At 37.6% G+C, this 27,899-nt stretch overlaps 1 protein-coding gene across 1 annotated transcript in view; it reads right to left on the bottom strand.

Moving 5' to 3' along the window:
* IL1RAPL1 (interleukin 1 receptor accessory protein like 1) overlaps positions 1-27,899 on the bottom strand; it is a 736,319-nt gene that overhangs the window by 22,073 nt on the left and 686,347 nt on the right. The window contains exons 8-9 of the mRNA XM_065652835.1: positions 7,571-7,703; positions 5,479-5,624 (exon numbers count right to left, since the gene is read on the bottom strand). Coding sequence (XP_065508907.1) covers positions 5,479-5,624; positions 7,571-7,703 — 279 coding nt within the window. The remainder of the gene's footprint in view (positions 1-5,478; positions 5,625-7,570; positions 7,704-27,899) is intronic.

Raw genomic sequence — 27,899 nt, 5'->3', positions numbered from 1 at the left:
CTTGTATTTGCTTGTCACACTACAGAAATCAGACAGCCCACACAATTACTTCTTCTAGATCTTTGCAAAGAAATGAATCTAAGAAGCACTGGGAGGTGCTAAAGTGTGGGGAAAAATGGAATACCAAGTTCCAAGGATGTAAAATCACAAAACATACTGTTTACATTTTTTTCTGAGGATAGCATTAATGAATAATTTAGCTCTGCATGGATTATGGGAACAATTTGTGACATTTTATTTTAAAATATTTTCATCCTTGCCAATTAAGGTTAGACTTGAACTTAGACATTATGTAAAGAATAACTATCATAAAAGCAGTACAAACCCTTTTTTTTAAAAGGAATCTGTTAAACAAATCAACTCATTTGACATTTTGTCAGGGGAAAGTTAGATTGAGGTACATACTAAGTAATCTGACTAACCTTTTTACTGGAAATGTCTTAGTACAGTTTTCTAAAGGATGAGAAGAACCTTAATGATGAAGAAAATGGTCTTATAAAGAGTTTTTGTCAGGCAGTAGTCTTTTGTATTCTATTAATTTACCAATTTTAGATGACATTGAGTATAAAAAGAACAGTCACTTTTGGTTAAGTTTGGGACAGGAAGGGAGGCGATATTCCGCTTTTGGCCCTATGTCATGAACCTCTTGGGCTGCTGAACTTTTGCATTGCCCAGCACAGTGGCAACCTGAAGGCTTCTTCAATGGCCATAGGGGGATGAAAAATCAATTCCCAGCAAATCCATTTTCAGCTCTGATTCTAAAACATGGTGAGGAGCTTGGAAAAGCTTTTCCTGCAGTGCAGAATGAAAACAGAATGCTTTATACACTGGAATATATGCATGTGTAGGATCTTGACTAACCAAGTGAGTCAGAGCTTTTTACAACAGTTTTGCTTTCACTGAGACTCAGAGATTTGCTAGAATGTTCAGGTAATTAGGGCCAATTGACAGAAGTTGAAATATACAACTCATTGCTCTCCTATCTCACACAATGAGCTCCCATTCAGGAATTTAAGAAGCATCATGAAGCTTTATGGCAAAGGGAACTATAACACCTGTGGTTTCTTTGCAGAGGTTAGAAAAGAACTAGTTTATTTTCTCTTTTAAGCCTTAATTGTCACTCATCACTACTGCTGCGTGAAATCATCTCCTAGTGACTGAAAATGCCCATGACATCAAAACTTAACTTATTCAAGTCCTTAAGCAGTAAAACATATTTACACCATTATGTGAATGACACTGTAATTTAAGGTTCTTGTCAGCAATTCTGTTATCATTAATAACCATATGAGGAAAACTCAGAATTACTTGCTATTCATAATTTGTTATTAAATTTTACAGGAAACATTATTATTATTTTATGCATTAATAAATGATTAGTTTAAAGTATGCCTACCTATTCATAGGTTTCCTCAAGATGCATTTCCTACAGAAAATATTAACTGTTTTCTTTATCAAACATATATTCTCGCAGGCAATTTCAAACAGAATAAATGTCTTCCTCTAAACGATTTATTTCAGTGAAAGTCTTTTTTTGTCTCGACAGAAATAAAGATGTTTTAAAAATCCCTCATTAGCTTATGGTCAACAAGACCCATATATGTCCACTGAGAACACCTATGTCACAGGAAAACAAACCCAAAACATAAAAGAGGCCCAGGACATAAAATTAGACAGCACAAAGAGAATGAGAAGAAAGGGAAGGAGACACTTTTTAAAAAAAATGCATAAAGTATGTTACCTGTTCTTAGTTCTGGTGCCTGTCCCATGAAAAATACAGGTATATCATTAAGCTTTTAAAATATTATTAATAACATTAAAATATTGTCAAGATTGAATTTGAGATTATCTTTCCTTTAGAGATTTAGTTGCAGACAAGCAGACAAGAATTCCCACAAAAACAATCACATAATTTGATAATCTGTATTTCCGTCATAGTTGATGATTAAATGAGATTACAAAGGCTGTGATCCAGCATGGAAGTCATACTTTTCAATATATAACACCGTCGAAAAGCATTATTTCCCCCTATGCATTACATTTTTATCTACTACATTGATAGACTATTGCTTGTGTTCTTGAATTAGAAACCTGGGAAAAAAACCCACAATTATAGTGTGTCATCCACCTCCTATATCATCTGCAGTATATGGTCTGTTGCTAATAAATCTGTGCTTAGCTGCTGTCAGTACCACTCTCAAAATTAATTTCTAGAAGGTTCCTCTAACTGTCTGAAGATTAACGTGTAACTGCGACAGAAGATCAATGATAGCTATCAACAACAAGTTACAAAATCAGCCTTAGATTATAACAAGTAGATTTTTTTTTCTTCCACAAAAGAGAAAATAACTGAATTATTGTAAAGGTGATAGAAAAACATTTGGCCAACAGCTAGAGGAAGAGAATGAAAGCTAAATCTCCTGGGTTCTGATGCCTCTCTTTTTCTGACTATTTTTGGACAACTTTAGTAGGAATGGACCAGAAAACAGAACAGCATTGGCATTGTCATGCTTAAAATGCTCTACTGCCTTTAGCTGTGATTTAAATGCTCCCTACGCACATACTCTGAAGAAATTTAGGAGTCTAAAAATGGTTAGCCAGCTGCACAAAAATGTAGATCATAGTTTTTCTCCACTGGCAGTCAGAAAGTAAAAGAACCTCAGAAGAAAATTTGGGCTCAGCTCCCTGAGATGCTGAGTGCTGGCATCTGGGCCAGAGGGATGTACCAGGGGCCCCAGCTTTTTCCCAGTGCTGGATACCCAAACTGAGTTCACTTTTCCTGCACAACTGGTGCTGTGTTCTGCTCCCCTCACAAAATTCCTTTTGGGAAAGGGGAGGCTCAGGGTTTCTGATCGAGGGCCATGTCAGGGAAGGAGCAGAAGTCCCCTCTACCTCGCTGGATGTGCCAGTTCGTGGTGGGGACCACCACTGGATGGATCCTCTTGTGTTTTCTGTGAAGTGAGTGTCTGTCCCTGCTCGGCTGATGAGTGAGAAGAGTGAGGAAGATGCACCCAGATGCTGGCCAGTGATTTAGACTCTGAATTTCTTGCCCTTTCAGGGCCTGTGTGATTGCAGGCATGCCCAAAAGCTCCCCCTGGAAGTTTAAGTTTATGGAGAATATATTGACCAGAGTGAAGCAGCAGTTGCAAGGGTGTTTGAAAGGCTTAAATTTTGTACCCGAATCCCCCCTGCAGCGTTTAGCCCTAAATACCTCTTTTCCCAGGAACGCTCTTTGTTCACTAACAGAGCTTTCTGCTTTTCTGTCCCTCCTGATCCCGGTGATAATGTACCACATAGGCAGTTTAAGAGGATTATAATTACTTTTTCAGGTATTCAGTGAACGTTCTAGATTCAGCATTCTTCTTGGCTTATACTGCTGGGGGAAAAAAAAAAGATCACTAACTAGAAAACCAGCCAAAACTAACACTTCTGCAAATGCCTCAGTGTTCAGGAAGAAAATTTACTTAATTCTTAGGTCCCAGTTGTTCTAAGTGAGCCAATAACCAGAAATTAATAAACAACTAACTCACTCCTAGCAGAGACTAAATGTGCATCAAACAAGGAAACCTAAAGCGAAATGTTGTCATGGTGATATACAGGAAACTAAGCAAGCAGCGCAAAGCTCCTCTTCCTAGGAGACCTGAGAGACTAGCTCAAATTTTTAGCTGTCATGGTTAATTTATCATTTCACTGAAACAGTTGTCAATGTGCAAAGTATGTAGAAGGCTTGTAACAGGTACCTTTTGTTTTTTGAGGCCACAACAGATTTTGTATCCAAATCACAATTTCAGATTCAGCCTTAGTTAAAGAGGAAAAAAAAATTGAGGGAGTTTTTCCTATTTTTAGGTTTTTGCTATTTATAAGGGCAATTAAATATTGAGATTACTTCCTCTTAAACGTGTCATCATGAGGCCACATACTAGGATGTGTTTGATATAGTGATTTCTCCAAGAAAGGAGGCAAGGAAAGTAGAGCCTTACAAAATTTATGCATGCACACTGTTAAATTATAAAGCTGGTGGTCACAGAACAGACTTATGTATTGTCAGTCTTGGAGCTACTGCTAGTATGAAAGGGAAAATAAGAACTCACCATGAGCTTAATACATGTCTTAATATATAACATATATATATATATATATATATATATATATATAACATGACTTAATAACATGACTTAATACATGTCACTTAATTAAGCGTTGGTTTCAGAGTAATTCAAGCTTTATAAATTCTTTATTTTCAGTGTTCTATACACAAAGTTCATTATTAAAGACAAGCCATTGTATTTCAGTGTTAAGTTTCAGCTTAACTCTTGCTATAGATTCAAATATCTCTGAATTGGGAGCTTATGACTACTAGCTGGTAAATCGTTGAGGTTCAACTACTTAGTAAGTTAATTTCCCATCTCAGTAAATGCCAGGCTAAGCAGAACATCTGGTTATTTACATCTGCACCTCCTAAGAAGCAATGACAGGAGTTCAGAAAAATGGCTACAAATTAGATCTATTCAATTAATTTGAGATACACAGAAATACATTTAAATAAATGAGTCACACTATCTTAATTTGTGTCTTCCTTTTAAACTTAGAAAGATTTTGCATGCTACAAGACTAAAACTAGGGGAGTTTGCTTTGATATAAATGGAGATGCCACAAGTCGTTCAGCACTACAGTAGGAACCTGTTTTGCTCACATTTACAAAAAGTCTCAAAAAAGCACAGTAATGACAGCTAAGTACAGACACTGCTCCTGATTATTCTTTGCTCTCTTAAACCAGCAGGATGCTGCATGAAGGTGGGGAGTGTCAAGCCCAGGCATGTGGAGGACCCTCTGGGAGGTAAAATGAACAAAGTGGATCCAAGAACCTCACTTTGTAAGAGATTCCACCTCTCTGTGTAATTATCTCTGTGGGAGATAGCTGTGGCCATTAGGCAGGCTGGAATCACGGGATGTGAGTGGTGAGTAGAAACAGGAGGGTCCTCAGAAGTTTCTGTCATACTTCTCTTCAGAAATGTTTGCCTTAAAGAAATGTGTTAGAAGGAAGATGTCCACAGTCACGCTGTGCAGGAACTCCCCTGGCATGGGGTTTAGGAGGCATTTCTTATAGAAGTGGAACATATTTTTTTTAGGCTTTTCTAATATTTGATTTTATTTCTTACAGAAAATTATTATGGTTGTATTACCTGTATCTTCCTACTTTTTTTTCTCTCTATTGAGTCTTTATTACTTTTAAAGTTCATGAGTTATTAAATGCATCTTTTATATAAATATAAATGAAAGGTGCTACGGTATTTTTCCAAGTGACAGCCATAGTTAACAACCACCTTTCTGTTTTACGTTTCAAGTTGTACAAGTGCCTAGGGAAAAAATAATTATTGCTTATTAATATCTCAGGAATTCAAAATTCATGCTTGCATCCAAAGGAAGCTCCACAAACTGACCGCCCCTATAATGTACCATGAAAAGCTGCATATTTACCCCTTTTATGTAGAAGAATACTGGCATGTCGGCGTCCATTTCCGTTCTCCACATAGCATGAGTAATTCCCCAAGTCTCCTTCTTCCACAGAGTCAAGGATCAACGAGATGGAAACCTCCTGTTCCCCAAGATGTTCCTTGAGAACTCTGAGGAAAAAGCAACCACCACTGCTATTCTGCTTGTATCATAGTGAAGCACTAGATAATCATGACAAAACAATGTTACTTACAATTCACAACTCTCTGGCTTCAAATTTGGCTATGGTTTAATGCAATCTTAATTAAATTATGTCATGCCCCTTTCTTCCTCACTTCTAATGAGGAGGTATGGCTTTGTAAATGTTAATGAGAGCTTCAGTTGATTGTCTTCTTTAAGCAGGATGATGTGCACACTGATAATATATTGTTGCACACTCTGATGGAGACTCTGATCGGATTTATATGAAGTCTTGAAATGTTAAAACAGAGAAAAGTGAAAACAGTTACTTTGGGATTTAGGGCCACACAAGGAGTCTGGCTCAAACACACCATTTGTGCACTTTCTGAGGCTCTTCATCATGTCACTCAGAAACATGGTGTTCATACCATGGTCTGAAAAATTGTTTCTTAGATTTATTATAAAATTTGACTATGAATTACAAATCAGTAGGAAGAACTCGCATACCAGATGCTGCTTGTTCATACAGATGATACATGAAAGACCTTCCAAATAAGATTCTAGCTGTCTTCAAATTGCTTTCTTTACCTTTTAGCAAGCCCATCAGTGGTTTTAGAAACCTAGGAAAGCAAGTGACAAACTGGTCCAGGCTGCTCCCTGACATCCCACCCAACAAAAGAAGTAGAAACCAGCCTTCCTGCTCCTCCCTTCACAAAACAAGAAAGATGTAACGAGGGTCTTGTTCCGCTTTTGTCAGCATTCAGAATGCCAAGTCTCTGGCTGAAGGGCTTAGGAAAAGCTTTAGATACAAAACAGAGCTGATCTGCTTGTCATGTGCTATTTAGTGTTTTGGTCTTGAGCTTTATAGAATAAACGTGAAATACACTGGGATGAAATATGCCTCCATTTTGCCTGTATCTGAGGACATTGAGGTCACCTTGAATGTCTGTGTGGCCTTCTTGATTTTGGTAAAGGAATTGTCTCTTACTTTGATTGCACTGAAGAAGTGCAAGGTTAAGCTGAAAATAAGTGTAACTTCATGTCTTTTGATGAGATAGCAAACTCCCATGTAAGAAGCAAAGTGTAAATAAGTTCATTTTTTTCTGTTATAGACAATCACTGCAGATAGAATATCTGTGATTATTTAGCATCCTTTGTAATGCACATTTAGATTTGCCTTCATTTCCAGGTTTATCCGTGATATATAGGCAGAGTGATATGCACATATACAGTATTATAAATGAAAAAGGAATCTCTTTAGATACAAGTAGATATTTCATATTGGATAGGAGTTAGCATGCTATGTCAAGCATGTAATTCTCAATACAAAACCACTTTTTTCTTAATTTCCAAATGAGGTAGCACTTTTAGGAGCAGTAAAAGTACATGGCACGAATTGCTAGATCCTCTCTAAAACAAGCATTTCAGCAGATATAAGCAGCCCACATAACAGGAGGCTTGGCTCTCACAGGCTAGATAACATCTCAGGAAACTCAGGTTTTTCCTTGAAGAAGAGAAATCAAAACATTCCTAAAGAGAAGCCAGACTTCAGCATTTGTTTAAGACTCCATGGTTTAAAAGACTTCTTTTGAACTGTTTTTCTTGATGTTTTTTCTTTATTTCATTTTAAAAACTGTCTTAATGCTTCTTCTTGTAGACTGCCATAGTTTGAAAAAGTCACTATGCAAATTCCAGTTGGTTACACTATGGTACTTGTTGGGCAGCTATTCTACTTTCACAGCTCTCTAACATCAGTTCTTGCCGAGGTGTGCATTTTTCTGTTCTCTACTGGTGGAGTTGAAAAGGTAAAGAATGGATGTTGCAAAAACACAGATCAGACCCAAAATGTTCCTGAGTCAATCTATGATAACAACTATTACATTAGCTATCAACAAAAAGATATTGATGGAAAAAAACAAAATGCTTTTTCTTGTACCTGATGTCACTTTCCCAGACTCGACTATCATCCAAATCTTCAATAAACTTCTCGCCTTTCATCCAGTAGATTAAAGGACTGACATCTCCACTATATCCAAAGAAAGCTCGGCAGGTTAGATTAGCAGAACTGCCTGTTACAAAGAATATAAGAAATTACATTATTTCAAAATTCAGAAAACAAAAATCATTTTTGAATCAAATGCTTTCGTTGATTTTTAAAAAAAGAAAATCCATAGAAACCCTCAATTTCCAGCTGCTGTTGAAAACGTCCAATAGTATCTACTTGTCTTGTGACTGGTGTTCGATATACTTTCTGAAATTGAATACAATAAAAATAAAATTAAATGTTACATAAGAACAGGATTCAGTTTTGTACTTTTCCATCAAGTTTTCTATGTTTGGTAAGGAAGCGAAAGACTGTGTTTTCAAAAAGAGCTAACTTAACCAAAGATTTCCATATTTTCTCTGAAAACAGATAAAGGTTAGGTAAAACAGACATGCAATCGCATCTGTGTTCGGCTTTGTAACACTTTCTGCAAAGAGGCCTGTAGATTCCTGTAGGATACTATTTCCAAGGGACAGTCAGTAGAAAGATGTATGCTCATTGTTAAATTATATTTGCAGGAAAGTATTAAACACTGAAATTGAAAAAAGAACACATATGAACTCATTCTGTACATTGTGGGAAATGTCTTGTCTTACGAATGGGAATAACCACCACGTATATGCAGCAAAGAGGAGAAATTCTATGTATGTGCAGTGTTGCTTATTTAAACCTTATGGTGAAAATTAAAAATGTAATATGCCTTCACTTCGGTTTAATTTGATTATTCAGTCTTACATTGTGTTAATATCACTTGGCTTTGGAGTTTCGGCTAGAGCACATACACGGGTCAGAATGGTACTTTGTACATGTTTTGTGTGTTGGCAAGACAGGATAAAACTAGCAGACAGCCACCTAGTTAAAGATCTCCCATCCATTGCTGTAAAGATGTTTGTCTCAATATGCACCAAGCCTTCTAAAGTGCTGCGTGCATTTCTTTAGTGGATAATTGCACAGTGATTTAAGGAAGTGTCGTGATTTAAGCAATGTTTTTTTCCCCCCTGAGGAGAGTATTTTCATGGAGTTTATATTACTGCTGAGACCAAACTCATGTTTTATTTACACTTTCAGTTTTTGATCTTAGCATTTTAAAGCTGACTGACCACAGCTCCTGGAAATAATAATAATGATAATAAAAAGAAAATAATAAAATGTGCATTGTTAACACTACTTCATTCTGTACCGAGATGCTATGAGAAGTCTATGTAGGTTCAATGAATTTCCTTAACAATACTCTGCTTTGAGTCAGGACCTGATTCTTCTCAAACATATGACATTAATATTTAAATATTTAATCTACTTTAGTTTGGAAACAAATGCAGGATGCTATATAACAAGGAGATGGGTAATTTTAAAATAAATATCTTATTTGTGTGAAATGATTTGTGTTTTTCTGTAAAAGTGTCTGACTCCTCTACCTGGCTTGAACTTTCACATTCACACCATAAAAGGTGCAGAATCAGATGTTTGTAACCACAATATGCAACACCAAGGCAAATACCATCTATGTTGCTATCACAAGCTGTTTAGGAACTGAGTGGCTTTTAGTCATTTCACGAACCTTTGGTTGCTGCCATGCTCTTTCCAACAATGCCTGCTAAGGAGATAGGAGTATCCCAGAACTTCAAACTAGGATGCAGAGGAGGGTCTAATTTGTAATCAAAAGGTATGAAATCAGATCTCTGACTAATAAGACATTTTGATAACTTCATCTCATTTAGACAAAAGTTACCAAATTGTGAGCTGAAGATCTTCAGTGGGAGGGAAAAAGCTACTTCTAGACAACCACAGCTCCTGTTTCCACACCACAGAGAGCAATGGTCAGGACACCTCCCTGGAAACCCACCTCCTCAATCTCTGCACAGATCAAGAAGTGCCACTTGGAAGCACAGGAAAGAAAGATTTTTGCAATCTTGAAGCCATTTGCGGGGAATGTGATGAGCATTGGGACACTGCTTAATGTGCGTCAAGTGCACAAAAACCTGTCATAGAAGATTATAAACTTCCTGGTTGTTCCCAGGACATTTTAACAGATGCTAACCAAGTTTTTCATAGCAGTTGCATGGAAGATAAACTAGGTTCTTGGTGAAGTGGGGAGTTTGCATCATAATTATGATACATGAACACGTGAAAGTGAAGCTACAAAACCTTGAAGGATTATGAATATCTTGGCCACAGTCACCTAATCTAGCACATGTTCAGGGCTTTAAAATGCCTTGTAACCATAGCATTGGTGGAGTCTAAACATGCTCAAAACAGGGAAAGGTAGCTGCATGTCTAAAGCAAAAGCAGAGTCCTGTGATAATTGGATAAGCCCTAAGGAATCATTTGCCATTCTTAGAGGGTATAGTGCTACCTAATGCATCACTGCCACCTTTTTTTTTCACTTTTCCTGGTGCTTCACTGCCAAGTCACCCAGTTGAAAATTTTTAGCTTGTAAGCATTGGCAAGATCACAGCTGGAGGGACTGTTGCTTCTGGCCAATTTATCCATGATTCACAGAGATTAGGCACCACAAGTGCTGAACCATCAAAGCTCTTCAGGTTCCTGAAGCTAACAGGCACCCACTGAGACCTGATTTATGCACTGTACAGACCTCTGAGCCTTTTACAGGTGAATATTAACATGCATAGGTTTGTTTTTTAAAAAATAAATGTATTTTGTTAGGGGCAAAAGATGCCAGAAAAAAAGAGTTTGTAAGATTAAGGCTTTTATCCTCATTAAATTCTTAAAGAAGTTTCTCCCTAAAAAATATGTAAGCATATTTTTAAACACAAAATCCAAAGTTTCCATCCCACATGAAATATTTACACCTGAGTAATAAATTGGGAAGGATGTGATACCTTTTCGTAGTACTGTGTCAATTACAATCACTGAACAAAGGCCATTAGCACGCTGGGTGTTCAGCTATAAATTACTTATACTGTCTACTTTAACCAATCTTCACAATAAGCCAGTGGGAAGTTCATTAGCAGGTCATCAAGAAGGATTCGATGACCAGCTAATGACCAACTGTGACCATTAATGAGGAGCTCTGTAATGCCAGAGCTCACGGCTCTTTGCAGCGGACAGTGGAGCTCATTTGGTGGAGCAGAGATGCTCACAGCTGCAGGCACATGTAAGTAATGGGCAAAGGCTGACTCAAGGGCAATATTGTGAATTGACAGAGTATTTTGGGAGCACATCCTGATCTGCCCTCCTGTGAGTGTATGCTGTAGGATGGGCTGGATTTTTCCAGATAAGTGCACCTTCGAAGTGAGTGGTTGGAGGATGCAGAGTTTGGCATGCAGAGCAGCTGCTCTGCATGGGCAGTCTGTTTTTAAGGAGTCTGTATGTTTTTAAAACGCATCTAAAATTCACGTAAATAAAAAAAAGGTTCCTCATATTTAAGCTAATGTAAAAAAACCAACCTGTCTGCCAATTAATCGAAATCATTCACAGTTAACACTAAACCCTAAATCTCTCCCTGTGATTTCTATGCTGAGAAAAACTATAGAATTGGATTGAAAACTGTAAAAGTTTGATGAATGGATATGTGATGTTTTTAATGCCATTAATTTAAATTTTCCTGTAAATGCTGGATTATTACAGTTTTGTAGTCTATCTTTGAAGGAATTTAAATGCACATTTTAAATTTATAGCAAGGGAAATCCATCTCTCTCTGCCCCCTTTGCTAAAAGACACTGTAAATTCTTGAGAATATTGTCTCAAGTCCTGGATAAACTGCTATTTTTTTATGCACCCTGGAAAAGTCCAGAGGCATTAGATGACAATAATTAAGTGAAACTGATAGTGCTGGGGTTTTTATCACTCCTTTCCCCACCTTCCAAAAAAACACTCTCAAGAAAGGAAAAAGAAAAAACTGACACTTTTGACTTCTCACTATAATTCTCATTTTTTACTGTGAAATAATGCATTAAAGACATGTCAGAGAACACCTAAAAGGTAAGCTTCAACTGCGTATTTCTCCATCACCCTTAACTCTGAAGATTAATATGCTCATACTATATTGAGCTGATTTTTGTAAAACTTGGAATATATGGCACTACATGGTCCTGCTGCTTACTGTGAAAAAGTTGTGCTGTCAACTCCAGCCAACTGGGTTCAAGCTAAATTAATCAAAAGCTCTTTGCCATCTAAACTGAAAACATTTTTTTTTACACAGTATGCTTTTAAGTAGAGCAGAATGCAAGGAGGGACCACAACAAAGTGAACTTCCTTGAAACCAGCTAATCCCTTCAGCAGAGGAACTCACTGGATTTGTGTCAGTTTTCTCTTAATTGGCAGCATTTGGGGCACTCTGCAAACTACTGCTATGGGACCTTATGTCCAGGAGAGGGCAGTGTCTAACTTCGAAAGCTTTTATTTTTTTTATAAAAGTAAATACCTAGTGTATAAACTCTAATTTAAAACATCAGCCCTCTATGATCCTGCTAGTTGTAATTAGCAAATAGTGAGTGTTTTGTGGCTAATGAAATGTCATCTTGTATGGGCAGTTTAAATCACACTTGTGCCATTAGTCAGACAAGTTAGTATATGCTGTGATGGCACCCATTCTAGCTTTTGATTTAGCAGATTCTTTAGTGAAGGACAACCATTTTTATTGGAAGCAATGCTATTTATCAGGCAACTTCCGCAACCTCTTTTTAGAAGAATCCTCAAAAATATATTACGGAAATGAAGTGCTGAGAGTCATACTCAGCATCTAGTAATACTGAGTGCCAAGAGAGTGGAAATGTTAAGTGTACAGAAATATGGGAATTTCTTTCACTATACAATGTAAACTATTTATAAAACTCATGCACAGACATATGTATGCCATTTATTTTTAATGTTAACACTTCAAAATGTAATTATAAAAGGCCAAGGCAGACACAATCAAAATCTCTTGCACAAGAATTAAATACTATTCTTTACATTCGTATTAGAGAAAAAGTACTGACAAAACATCAGTCTTCCAAGAGGAGGGACGTAAAAGCTATTAAATTCCTAGTTGTGATGTATAGGTGGCAATTTCTCACAAAGTCAGTGACCCACTTGTTTTGCCAATGTCAACTACCAAGGCCAGCAGGCAAGTGGGTAGAAGCTGCTCATGTTTTCAGATAAGTCTCACATCCTAAGACAGTTCTTGAAAGCCTTCCTTTGAATATGATTAAGGAAAAAGAAAAAAAAAAAGAAAATAAAACTAAGGTACCATATAGTTTTTACTCATGAGCCTTGACCATATTCTAGGGAACTATAAGTCTTCCCTTGGAGTAAGACGAACTTCAGAGATTCCTCATTTCCTTCCTTGCCTGTACAAAGCCTGACCCACTGCTATGCTGCCCTCCAGTTTACGCATGTGTTTTCACATCTTAATATCTTGTTCTCTCTTACCAGAGAGACATACTTACCCGATCACAACTGTCTTGCTGTACATTTCATACAGCAGGTTAGGCCAAATTAAACAAACGAATAAATAATGCTGATTTCTGAAACATAACTGCAAGATGGGAACTGCTAAATTCTAGTCTTGTCACTGAGCGGTGTGTTCTGCAGTCTTTGGCGAGGCATAAGGTCTTGCATCCATATAATTATGAAGACACAATGTGCAAATTCTCTCTACTTTGGATTCAGTGGATGCAGGTTTGAAAGGGCTGGGTATTATCGTTCCACTAAATATTACCATGCAAGTATCATACAAAGAGGCTGAATGCGATTACACAGCTATATCTCTTCCTTAATAGACTTGTCTGTATTTTGCTATGCTGCAGAGCAGAAGGGTGGTTGCATGGGACTCTGAATTAAATATTTAATAAGCTCTTCAGGCCATAGATGTGTAAATTCAGAGTACGCACAACCATTCCTTAAAAAAAACCCAAAAAAACCCAAACACCGGCTGAAGGTTTGCAATAAGATCAAAGACAGATTGTAGCTTTTGAACCTTGTCTGAATTTGTAGCTATCACTATTTATTGGAGAAGTTAAAAATCACTTTTTTGAATTTCTGATTTTTTTTTAATTGGAAAAAAAGCCTAATTATTGTTCATTAGGTTTCACTTTGTGTTTTTGTTTGTTTGTTTGCTTTTTGCTTGTTGTGGGTTTTTTGTTTGGTTAGTTGTTTGGGTTTTTTTTAAACTTAGAAACTAGCCCACATTCACTACAGAGCTAAACCTATTTGACTACTTAACAGTCATCCACTGCCATACAAAAAGGCCTTTACCCCATAAGGCTTCCAACTGCTGAATTACAGTTCAACAGCAGGACACTCACTGGAGGTGTCTGTATGTTGCTGCTGACACATTCCCTGCCATCAGCCCTGAGATATTTGAGGCTGCAACACTCAATAAGTTGCTACACAGAAACATACATGGTAAGGTCTAAGATTAACCAAGAATATTAAAAAATTTGGTGAACTGCTTCATAGCTTGTGAAGGAAAAAAACCCCACATCATTTCTGCTTTGGATGGACTCTTTAGCATCAGGACTGTCAGAGAGTCAAAGAAGACAGACACCACCATAGCAGACTGCAGAAAGAGAAGTAACATGTATGGGACTTTGGGCTCGAAATGCCCAGAACACGTCCCAGGTACATACATTGTTAAACTAACCTTCATTTCACAAGAGGTGACAAAACCCCTGAACCAATAATCTTGATTTTCCTAACAGCAGGCCTCTCTTCTTGATAGATGGTAATGTCAGGCTGATAAATTAGTTGTTCAGTAAGTATTTTTCATTCCTTCCTCTTCAGAAGTAGAGGCTGGAGTGGGAGACAACAGCTATCACAAGCACAAAGCAAGAGTTGCTAAAGAAAAGGAAAAATCACTGCAATTGTTTTACAAATTTGACTTTTACTCTGGAAATTTTATCTTTTTTTTTTTTTTCCTAGATTAATGCATTTCTCCAACATACTTTTCTTGTGCTTTCTGTGTCAGACCAAAAAATAATTTTGACTTTTAAATGCTTAGCTGTTTTTTGATATAAGTCACAAGAAAATAACCTAGGTAACAAAATATCACCAATGGGAAAAAAAAAAAACCCACGAGATGTCTCTAAATGTCAAACTTCACATGCTTTTCAGCTCTTACAGGCTTATGACCTGGGAGTTTTAAATCTTTCCACATCGTGCATAGCTTACTATTCAGTGTTTTGTTTCTTGATTATTTTTCCACCATGCTGCCTTTGAATACGGTGCTGTGGCTTTTGGATTTTAATGATACTACGCAGTAAGAAAACAAGCTCGGCTAGAAGCCTGAAGTTTCCTTTGCATAAAGAGGTCCCACAAGGGTTCCCATGAGGAGTCCCGTAGGGGAGACCATGATCCTTAAGGTCTGTCTCTGTCATGCACCCAGGGGTGCCCCTGCCCCTCTGCAATCTCTGACCACCACAATGGCCTTTTGCAGCTTTAGCTCTGTCGAATCCTGCTCTGGGTCAGGTACTGGGAAAGTTCTAGAAAAGAAGGAGGGGTTTCTTGTTTATCTTTTCACATTTGAGAGAGGTTAGAATAGCCAAAATAAAGACCAAAGTATGTCTCTCTGGCAAAGAATATTTATTGATAAGAAATACTATAAGAACTGTAACCTCCTGGGGTTCTGTAGATGACTCTGGGTCTCAAGAAACTATAAAGCTGGAATAATTTCTCTGGTATTTAAGGAAGCCAGTTTCAAGCCATTACAGCTCTCACAAAATTTTCCTCCTTGCCATACAAAACCCAGTGGCAAATCAGCAGGAGACTGAAAGTGGGACTTATGCAGCTCTTCTCAGTTAGAATGCAGCTCTCGCTAGACTTGTTTTGGTAAGGTCCTCCTCGAATGTAATGATAAATCCAGTCCACCCACGACTACAATGGCAATAATTTTCTAATATAGCACATTTTCAACAGTTCAACTCCTGTTTCGCTTTACTTTTTTTTTTTTCTTAACCTGAATAGTGTTTGCCCACCAGACAAAAACATTCAAATCTCTTGCCATGTAGGTTTTGTTACGAATCCTGTTTTGTTGTTTATTCTGAACAGAATGTAGTGGGTTTGCTTTGCTCTCTTGTGGGTGCTAGTCCATGTCAAAAAACCCTGCATATAAATCACAGCAACCAGCTGCAGCCCCAGTACTTCTCACACCCTCCCTCCCAGGTGCACTGCACAACACTTTCCGTACAAGGGGAATGCAGACTGTGTCCTGGATTGTAGGTAATGATAAATAACACACTTTTTTCCAAAAGAGGTTGACTCTGGGGAGCTGCAGCAAACAAGTTACTGTGTCAGATCACATCTAAATGAAAATAGCAATAATTTTAAGGAACAGATTCGGTAATCCAGTTTACAAATGAATGCTCAACTCTTCACCCTCTTGCAGTTGTTTCAGCCCCTAACTGTTCAGCCAGTAGATTTCTTCTGACATAGCACTTAATTAACAGCATTAGAAACTGTTTTACTATAAGGTCTCATAATACCTGCTCTTTGACTGCTATGGAAAAAAGGAATGTAGTGTTTGTGTAGTCATTAGATAATTTGACTACACATAGGAAATTCTCAGCTTTGGAGACACACATATACGTTAAATAATAATTTGTGGGTTTATTTTCCATTGTTCAGCCTGACTGCTCTTTTATTCCCTTTGCTCTTTCTTCATGAGCAAGCCTACCACGGATTGACCAGGTTGCAGGGAATTATTTGGGCAAAGAAGCATTCTGAAAAATACTGTAAAGATGGGCTGCATATGGAAGATTTCAGGCACAGAGTCCCCTACACCTGCTAGATGGGTATTAAGGAAATTGAGACTCCAAATAACATACAATAAATAATTAAACACTATATCATCTTCTGGTAGTATTTCCTCTTCCGCACACACAAGAAACATTAGCTATTGTAAGATTTCCATGAACTATCCAGTTCTGTCAGATCACACCATATGATGGAAAATGTCATTTGGAAAAGGCCCAAGCTGGTTTGGCAAGCATGTGGATGGGGAAAACTTCCATTCCCATAAAGCAATGTGGTACAACAGGATAAATACAATTGAAATAAACCACATCTATTATGTAAATTAAAACATTTAAATTCAGTTCAAAATTATGTGAAACCTCTTCTCTGTTTAAATTTTCACCAGGAAAGCCATTAAGCACAACAGAAAGCTGGAGCCCTGATGAACTGAACCTGTTCATTACTAATAAAACGGTTAAGCAAAGTCAACACCGTTTGCTTTTACTGTAATAAAGCCTATGAGAGTAGGAATGTATTTCATGCTTATTCATACTGGGTTTTTTTATTTAAACAAATGAGTAAAAAAGAATTATATATGTGTAGTACAGATGTGCTTCTGCTTTAAATCGTAGTGTGCCTACCTTATGTCATGAAGATCTTGCAACGGACAGAGAAAATACTAATTCTTCTTCAGAAATAGCTGATGTTTGCCATTTAATTATCACATTAACTAATATTTGTTTATATAATTTTGAAGTCCTAACATATCAAATATTTCTACTGCACAAAAATGTGAACTTGTGCTATTCCTAACAGCACGGGGTTTTCCATTTTTTTGCTGTAGTCATTACACCATGTACTCTTTCTATTTCTCTTGCATGTGTAAGTTAGTCCCCTGCTCTCCAAAGAAACCCCTGAAACAAAATCCATGAAAATAAACCCCTTTCATTCACAAAGATGCAAATGAAGACACTTGTTTTCTTGTCCATGACAAATATGCCATACTCTTGGACCATACACGTGCTGGGATCTACTGCTATTGATCAGCTTCCTTTCCACATGAAAGGCAGACAGGCTTTTTTGCCATATACCTCTATATAATTGCATATTGACAGACAATGCCTAGTGAGGGCAGCTACACAAATGCCACCAATGGAATAAAAAAAATCCAGCTAGCTCTGCATATGTGCTACCTGAGTTTAAAGGAAAAAAAAAAAAAAAAAGTAGAGAAATGGGGTCAGGCTTGAATTCTTGATGCTGTACCCTGCTTTCTGACCTCTAGGCATATGAGTGGAGTAGAGGATCTGTATTATAAGCAGAATTCCCACAGGAAAAAAGAGATGGGTCTGTCTGAAAGCAGGATTCCCGTCACATGCTCCTGGACCACAGAGCACCTCCTCCCTCCGCTCCTTGCTCTGCATGGGAGCTTCTGCTCCACAGCAGGGCCTGCCCCCTGCTCCCAGACCCAGAAACGTGCCTTCTCTCACTCTGGTTTTGGGATGGCTGAAGAGCTGTGATCTCCATCCCTCTCCACAGATAGTAGCTGTTCCTGCACCACATGGCCAAGAATGGGAGCATGGTTCTTGTACTCCTAAATAACACCTGCTCAAGGGCTGGCTTTAACTTGGCTGTCACTCTTTAACAGGAAAATGGCCTTGCTGGGCTGTAGGTACAAGAGGAAGACGCAGGGCCTGACATTCTCGTCTGTGTTTGAAATAGCTGTAGTCCTGGGCATCATAAGATGTGAGTCTTCCAAATCAACTTCCTTCTCAAGAACAATTAATCATTAAATTATTTTGGTTTCTTGCACGTATTTGTCAAAAGGAGATGTTCTTGAGTACTGGAAAGTCTGGACAACAGCAAGGCTTAAATTATTTATCTTCTTGCAGCAGCCACAGGGGCCTCATTTCTCTAGTCTGTCTTCGTCCCCCTTTAGTTGTAATTTCCATAGTTGCACTGTACAGGGTCCTGCCAGCAAAACTCCTGAGAGATTTAAGGATCTTGTATCTGAAGCCAAAACTGGAGGTCAGCAAGCAGGCTATCAATCCTCATTACCAGCATAATTGTGAATTTCCTGAATAATTTACACAACTTACTGTCCTCCTGCTGCACGCCCAGTAATACTGTAATTTTTGTTCTAATTTTCTAAGTGCTCTGAGAGGCACGGGAGTTGTGGCATTTCTTAAAAGCAGAAGAAAGTAAAGGAAAATTTCACCTTGCTCCATTCAAACCCCAAGAATACAGAATGTTGTCTACAATGTTGTTTGTGTTTTTTAAAAGTTCTTGCAGATCTCATAGAAAGGACTAAAAGCAGAGTTTGAGTGACAATAGAAATATAAGGCATGACGGCTGCTGGTTACAGGAACAGAAACAAATATTCATTATGCAATATTTATTATACAAACTGTGCAAGGAGGGTGGTGGCAAGTTGGCGTCTCTGACAGCACAGCTCTCTGCAGAGGTGCACGGTGACACCCTGAGCAGTAGCCCCACTGCTCACCCAGTCCTCTGACTCTCCAGAGTTGAGGCTGACAGTCATCCTCACCTGCATGATGGCCTTTTAATGTGGACACCTGTCCACAGGGCACCAGGGTAAGTTTGCAAAATCACTTTTCATTTGTGACTTGGAGCTATAATTTTAATCCAGGTCAGGGGAAAAAGAAGAGGGTGTGTTAACCCTTGCACTACCTAGCCCATCATCAGGTTTTAAAGATACCATTGCAGCTACAGGCTTTGATTTTTATTGTGTGTAAGTAACACTTGTAAGTAATAAAACAATTACGCATTTTAGAATGTGTTTAGTGCAGTATCTACTTTCAGTCCCTCAGCATCTAAATGGCATCCTTTTAAAAATGCATTACAACAGCTGACATATGAAAATGAGTATTTTTTATAAAACAGTCCAAAATGAATGGCCATAGGCATTAAGTTTTGCATGATTAGATATCCAGCCAGTTTCCTAAATGTATAGTGTACACTCTCATTGGAGTTTAAATCCATACTTAAATGAAGTCATATGGATTATCTGAAGTGAGAATAGTGTGTGTGGGAAAAACACCTTAAAATCCTGCTTCTTTTTTTTAAAAAAAAATTTTTATTTTTCTAAATGTTAATTTGGGATCACTAAAAGATGGAAATTTATTGGTATGATGAAAAACAGCAAGGTGAGGTTATACTTATGACTAAAGTTTGGAAAGAGTGGTGGTTTGCTTCTTTGTTCCTTGTTTGAGGTTTTTTATGTACTAAATTTGGGATAACAAGCATATTAAACTTTATTTTACATAAGGTATTCTCCTAAAACACTTTGTAGTGTGACATGGTAAAGTACAAGTGTTAAATAATGAGATAATTTAAGAGGCATGAAAAAAACCAGGGGAAAATAATAAAAGGCAGAGGGAAAAAGGCAAAGTTGTTTCTACTCTAGGTGGTCACTTGAAGATGAAGCGAGGATTTTTTCAAGACTGTGATGGCAGGCAGCATCTCCTTGACTTCCAAGGCAGTTAATAGTATGATATGGGGTGGATGGTCCTGTAACTTTTCTAATATTTCCTCTGAGTCAGTCTCTAAAACTAATAGGTGTGTTGATGAGTGTGAGAGAAAAGCTAACTCAATGGGAACAGTAGTAATTTTTAAATGTCCTGCTGAATGGTATCTCATACTATAATGAGGGATTCTTGTAAAAGCTATTTCAATTTTTATTGTTTAGGTCAGTATTGTGTGGAAGGAGTAGCTGGGAAGCAGAAAAAGATCATTGCTGTTGAGATTAGGACCCTCTTCAAGGGTGTGTACATGGGAAGCTGGACGATGGTAATGAGAAGATATCCTCTTAGAGATGGGCTGCTGGCACCTGCCCAGGCCCAGTGACACTACAGTAGCCAAAACGCAGCTTCCAGAAAAAAGGCTGAGCTGAAAGAAGAGGATATTGCTTTTTCTCCACTAAACAAAAGCCCACAACACTCCTGTTGCCCCATGTTTCCACAGTCAGCCTTTACCATGCCATCCCTTCCTTTGCATCCTGAGGGATCTCCTGCAATTGCCAGCAACTCCCTGCCTGTAGACAACTCCAAGACTAGACCTCTGGCACCCAGATCAGACGAGACGCAGTGTGAACGTGTTAACATGGAGACCCATCTTATGCCTGGAAGGCTGGAAACGGTTAGGCTCTTAACAGAAAAAATCAACAAATATTATGAAATTACTTTGCCTGAGGAGCGATGAGGAAAAATAAATTAATAAAGAAAGGAAAACACTGCAAAAGAGTTGTGGGAGAAGTGGCTGACATCAGCTACTTTCCTTCATCCAACAGAAAGATTCTTCTGTTGTAAGTTTAAGGATGGCATTAAAAATAAGAACTAGCTAAGAGTAGCAGTTTGCCATCCTGAATAAAATTAATCATTCCTAACATGATTAGCACATGTTACACATTAGAATCAAACTGAAATGCAAGTTTGAAAAGAGCATTTGTCGAAAAGGCAGGAGAAAAAGGTTGACATGACATTTTCTGCATAAATGAAGACTTTGAAGAAAAAAACCCTGCTTTTTATGTTCGTTTTTAAGATATTTCTATTAAAAAGCTATTAGTTACTCAAATGTCACTTTTATGAATAAAAAACTTATCTTGGTGACATAGGAGATATTGAAGATGAGCTGTTGTTTGTGTAAAGAGCTGCAAACCCCCAGATTTTTACTAAGAAAGACAAAGAATGTAGACTTACTAACCCACCCTCTCACTAAGTGGGAACATGAAAAGCTCCAACGGATTACTTGAAATTATCAAGGCAAATTGCTAGAACGGTTAGACAGGAATAAAAACATATGTCCCATGGAATTTTTCCAGTTTTATTTATGAACTGACCATAAATGAATGATTGTTAGACTGGACACACTGGGTTCAATAGAATTAAGTTTCCATAGTTCAGACAGTGGTTTCCATTCTGTTTTCTTGGATTTTTTTTTTTCCTGTCTGTTAGTTTGTTTAATTTGAATAGATCAGCACCTCAGAGCTGCCAGCCCAGGATAGTCTGAAGAGCAAGGCTGGCCTGTTGAGCCAATATTCTGGTATGTCTCCCAGGACTTGCAGGCTCTGAATTCAAGTGCTGCAGGAGGAAGCTTGGAAACCCTGTTGGACCTTGGCCCACCTATGTTCTCAGAGACTTAAAACTCTCTGCTAAGGAGAGTGACTTATTTGGGGCTGGGGATTCTAAGGCTTTACTGCTAGCAAGCTTCACATCAATGATCTTGGAAACTCTCAGATGTCTTTCTGCCTGGAAGTGTGGACCTTGGAAATCCAACTCAAGCTTCTTGAAGCTGCAGCTTCTAGACTGCCTCCCTGTTGACCATCTCAAGACCAGAGATGCAGCAAGATCCCTGGCACACCAGTCATGTTGCACAGTAAGGCTTTTATAAATGAAGCCCACAGGGAACTCAGACTTTCAGCTTTACTGATCGGGTATGAAAGGCCTCACATGACTGTCAGTATTCAAGACTAGGGAACTGTAAGCCTGGGAATCTTCACTGACTTACCATAAATCTAAGATGGTCAATTTGCCAAAATGCTGCGAAGCCCATTTGTTCTGACTGAGACCGTCTTTTGCCAAAAATTTCTGACCTTGACATTCAATTGCAGTTCTAGCTCTCCTACCTGTGCTCTGTATGACTTTGGCATACTTACTGACACTTTCTATTCTCATTTATCTGCCATCATGCTCAGAGAAATTTGTCCTCCAATCCTCTATTTTGTTTAATTAAACTGCAAAGGCAGCAAGTCAATGAGATTTCACAATCAAGACTCCCCAGCATCAGCTGAATGAATGAGTAGGCCTGGGTACATTACATGGTAAAACAATATGCAGATATAATAGCTGAAGTCCTGAAAGCAATATAGTTCTAAAATGCTGTATTGGATCGTCTGTACTGCTTCTATACTAGAGGTTGCTCATTCTGCACCACATTGGTGATATAAGTGCAGGATGTGTTGTGTATTGTAGATCTCTCATTACTGTTTCCACTGTACAAACCAGATTAAAATTACAATGGATCCTTCCTCTGGTGGAGGCCAGTAAATGTTGCTGTGATAACAAGTATCGCTAGCTACACTTGTGACTGTTCATTTCTTCATTCACTATTTCTTCATCTGTTCCTCAAAGAGGTTACTTGTTTTGGCAGGCTACATAAACAAGTGTGAAGAAAGGGGAAGATTTATTAATGCATTTATATAAAGGGTGTCAAGTTTAATTCAGTATAATCTGTAGGGCAATATTACTTTCCGTTTATTAGGAAAAAATAAATAAAGCTTGAATGGCTAGATACTGGCAAGGGCTATAAAGAAATTGCTCATGAAACCTTTGCAAAAAGCACCCTGTTATCACTCCAGTCTAAGCTACACTTCTGCAATGAGGAAACTGCTTAACACACTGTAAGCTACAAGATGACTCATATGGTTCAAATTAAGCATTTACATAACTGTTTATAGGCTGGGGGTGTTGGACCATAAGCTTCATGGAGGAAGAGAATAATTTCTCTCATGCTTATTACACACCTAAAACTTCATTCCTTTTCCAGAAATCTTCCTACTTCTAGTAGGAATATCTTTGCAATGTCTGTTATAACATCCTAGGTATCTTTTTACTTCCTTTGCTTTTCACTATTGACTTGTGGCAAATACAGAGCTTTCTGGATGCATTTGTTCTAGAAAGAAAGGTGTAAGTAAAACTGAAAAAGACAAAGTAGTAAAGATAAAAATCAGGGAAACATTTTGTAATTGAAATTGTTGTATTAGAGAAGGAATTATAAGTTGAAGAAAAATGTTTGCTGGTATCTGCTTTGTTAATCTTATATAGATACTCATTAACCTACAATAAAGATGAAATTTAACTGCATATGATCTAGAAATAGTTTTCTGTTCTTGCATGGCTGACCATGTGCTATTTAATGGTCAAGGTACTATTACTTCAACAGATTCCATGATTTTTCAGTCAATATGTGTGTAAGTCTTTCAAAATACACTCTAAATCATAATTACTGTTGTGAGAGGTATTATAATAGGGATGAATTTGGACCCTAGCATTATAGTCTGATGAGTTTTTAATGGTTAGAGATGATGTTTGCTAGAAGATGCAGGTGTGAAGAAACTGCAACATTCATCACAAAGTTAGAACAAAACACTTGTCCTGCCCAGCCCTAATTGCAATCGTTCTCACTTCTATGTGTGCCCCATATATTGATTTCCTTTTCACTGTTTCTGCAATCCAGTGGGAAAACTTGGAACTTCAAGTGAAATAAACTTTGACCTGTTTCCTTTCACAAAAGGGTTTGTTTCATCTCTGCGTTTATGGATAGAATTTTGCTTTCCTATACTGCCTTCATATTGACCATCTAAGGTAGTCTGCAGTGCTGCTAAATAGCACAACAACTTTTCTGATGCAAATGGCTGGCTTTACGTTTTCTGCCCAGCAGAACATAATTAATACACTTTTATGATTGCTAGCATGATGAGAAACCAATTGCTGAAGTACTGCCCAGACTGACAGCAAAACTCCTGTTCTAGTCTGGGATTTCACCCACTGTCTTCACAGCACTGCAGCATTTTGCACAGTAATATGCCATCTGTTGATGGCTGGCAAAATAACCCTCATCATTACCACTGCCCAGCTCAACAGCTGTAGTAATGTAATGAAATATAAAACCATTTAAGGTTCCTATTTCTGTGAGATAAATATATGAGGACACTCCATATTATTCCTTCCATGCAAAAGTATATCATCTTGGATGGTTTTATTACAGGTGAACAGCAGGTGAATGGAATTTGGGTGTTTATGTGGACTAAAAATAAGGGGTTTAGTCAATTTTTCATGCATGGGTCACTGAACAATTTTCACTGCTCACAACAGTTACTGATGTGCTTCTTGTATTTCTGGCTCACGTTATCAAGGAGAGCCCTGTCGAATGCTGCTTCTCTTCCAACCCCAAATGTGTTTATGATGTCCACACAAAAAAAGAGTGTAGTGAACTGAGAAGAAGAAAATCACAGTAGCTCCTTTGAGAGCTGAGGTTAAAGGTTAAAAAGTTTAAATCTTAGTCAGCTGGAGAAAGTGACTAATTGTGAGGAAAGAAAAACAAAATCAACCCATACCTTGCAAGAAATGATTTTATTTCTGGTGTTAGGGGATGAACACTTACTGTTAATACAAAAGGTAGTCATGGAAACACAGTGGCTGCAGCAGAGACCTTTCAGACTACTGAGTCCACATCCTTACTGCAGGATATAGTTTTCGTTCTTCTAACCTACTTAGTAGATATTAAACTGATGTTTTACTGGAGCTTAGCCAAAAGACCAGCAAGAAAGTTGCATAATTATGCGATGAGAGATTTGGACAAAAGCCAAGATAAATGCTTTTGGATTAAATACTTGATATTTAGTTTTTATTCACTATAATGCTTTAAAATTCTCTGGAATGTATGCCCTTTATTGGTAGATTGAAATATATTCCCTTCGGGACAATATTGGAGGGAATATTTGCCCTCATGAAGTAAATACTTATTCTCAATTGCTTCCCAGCTGCCTGATAGCACAGTTGTGATAATCGTTCCTTTGCCAGTAATCTCTGTGGTTTGCCTGGATTCAAGCTATATCTTCTTGAAATATGGGTAGGGGTAATAATTCAGTTTAAATATTAATTCTTTCTTCCTCTTCTTCTGAATTCACAGAGAACATAAGGTTTCTACACGTTAAAGACGCGGTAAGAAAATCCTTTGGGTTTTTATGCATAAAAAGGAGGACTATCCAGAGACCATAACATAATGGGAATTGACCTATTTAGTAATGCTTCCTAACTAATTCTTATCCTCCTAAGAAAGGCATCTTAAGTGAATTAAAAGGTTCATGTATATAAATTGCCTGAAACTAGTCAAGGATGATGATAAAAATATGAAAAAAATTGTAATTCTCTTGGTAGAGAGTGGAACTTCTTTATACATGGGAAAGACTGGAATTGGTAGAAGCAAGAAATACCTACTATTCATATAAGGTAAGACTACAGGCTCGTTCACAAACAGGGACAGGCAAGGTCTGTCCAGACGCTAAGCCTTAGCTCTCATTCAGAATTGTGACAGTTCCAGTTACTCAGGAAACTGCAAAGAACAAAATTCCCAGTAAAAGACCATATAGACCATGACTATGCCTCCTTCCTCAGATCTACATAAAGCTTTTATACAATTCCTTTTGCCTTGGCCAAGGCAATGTGGTTTTGGTTTGGGGGTTTTTTTGTCTTTTTTTTTTTCCCCATAAATATCTAATTTTAGAAAACAAAGGAAGAAAGATGCAAAATTATTTGTGAACTCAGATGGGCTTTGGCTGACAGACTAGAGAAAGGTAGAAAATATCAATAGAGTTCTTTTGACATTTTCAAAGAAACTTTGTCAATATTTGTTATTCTAATTTATTTTATTTTTACTCTGATGAAGGAAAGATTTTTCAAAAGGGATTAAAAAACTGGAAGGGAAATGTAACTTATTATTTTGTGATGAAAGAGATGGCTACTCCAAAATGAAATACTGCATGGTGTCGTTGTTGCACCAAATATTCTTGAAGAGATTATTTAATTTCAACCCTAAAAATTGCAGTCTTATTTCTTGTCCAAATATTTACCCTTCACGGATTCAAATCATGAGGGTAGAACTGTGCTCATTATTGTGAGAACAGACTTCTTTAATACAGTAAGCCCCTTTATTTGAATTGTTCTTTTACCATATCCAGCCTTTCAGGCAAGTGTTATTTGCAAGTATGAGTGAAGTGAGAGTTATTGAGTTCTGTCAAGAGGTGAGATATGTAAACATGACCAAATATAACAGTCTGTATGTCTTCCGGTACCTTAGACTTGTACAGAAACATGCAGAAAACATGCAGAACTTCACTTAAAAACTATGTAGGTTTTTTTCTGCCAGCCTTCATGTCCCCAGGTGTGAGAGGATGGAAGTGGCATATAACTTTGTCTTGTTCAGAACACACTTACTGGAAAGACTCTAATCTGACAGTCATTGAGAAATCAAAAGAGTAAGGATCGTCTTGGCTAAACTATCTTCTGTGACTTCAATTTTCCTTTAAAATACGTCATGTGAGTGATGTATAACAGATTGCATATTTGTATGGTCACTGTCATCCTGCTGGGATGAAGAGCAGCATGCCAACATTTAATTACACAGAGACTAAGAAATCATGGAGGAACCTTCATGGATTTTACTTGACTGTTCAGTAGCTAAAAGCACACTGAACCAAAGGACTTGGAAAGACAGTATGGAAAGTGATTTTCTGTAGGTCCTGATGTTGTCTGGGCATCATATCTCCAGAAAAACAAATTTTACAGTATTTTAGCCAAAATAAGATTTTCTGTTACTATCTATGACAAAAACAATCAACCAAAGATGACACAAAACACCCAACCAACCAACCAAACCAAACCAAACAAACAAAACACAAGAAAAAAGGTTTTGGTGGTGTATAAAAATTGAAATGGACTATGAGTCCTTAGGCCTGGAACAAAGTATGCCATCACAGAACATTTTCTATACAGGTTACAGTGCTTTCAACATCTCAAGTCGAGGTGATTTTAACCTTTGTTTTAGCACTTCTGTTATAACATAAAGCCAGGAGAATTACTTGTGAATGTCATAAGAACAGAGAAAAGGTGTTAAAATTTCCTGAATTATTGTGACAATGGTTTGTATTTGGAGTTTGACTTGAATTTCAAATAAAAAAATATTTTCTGTCCTATTCCATACACCTCTGTCATTCAGATTTAACCATCTCAAACAAGGTATTAAAAGGCATGAATGTCTAATGTTTGCCATGTAGGTCAGTCTACCTATTTATGCCCTCTGTACCCACACAACATGAGCTAGTTAGAATTATATTTTTAATAAGGTTTTGCTTAGTTTTTATTTTTGTTTGTTTGTTTTGTTTGTTGGTTGTTAGCTTTTAATATTCAGAATACTTTGGATTCATGTTACAGAAGCTGGATTGAAGAATTGTCCCAGGCATTTGCAGGGCAATATTAGGATTTCTGCCCTGTGATTCTTCAGAAAAGTCCGTACTGCAAAATATGGCTACCAAGAAGTTATCAGTCTACCTGTGGATAAGAACATATCAAACTCTCACATAATGACATAAACAAAGAGATAATTTACTAAACCAGATGTGCTGCTGATTTTTCCCAATTCTGAGGTTCTATGAGGATAACACAGTGATCTGGTGAAACTGGCAAACAGCCATAATGAACCACAGATGTAGGACACAACCTTTCACTCCAATCAGGCCTAAATACTCTGGAGACAAATTATCCTTTTATACCTGATCAAGGTTTTGATTCAGCAGCATGGTAAAGAACATGCTTTACTTAAAACATCTCTGTCCCATCTCTGCAGTACTCACATAAATGAAATCAATTAGGCAAACCCCACAGTTTCTAAAGGAAAGTACATAATTAAGACTAAATTGAACTGGTATCAAACTATATAAGGGGAGAAGATAATTTCCATTCACATGTTTCAGAAT

The sequence above is a fragment of the Caloenas nicobarica genome, chromosome 1, assembly GCF_036013445.1.
Source record: "Caloenas nicobarica isolate bCalNic1 chromosome 1, bCalNic1.hap1, whole genome shotgun sequence".
Classification (NCBI taxonomy): domain Eukaryota; kingdom Metazoa; phylum Chordata; class Aves; order Columbiformes; family Columbidae; genus Caloenas; species Caloenas nicobarica.
Note: the sequence above shows the minus strand (reverse complement) of the source record. Positions and strands in the feature narration are given on the sequence as shown.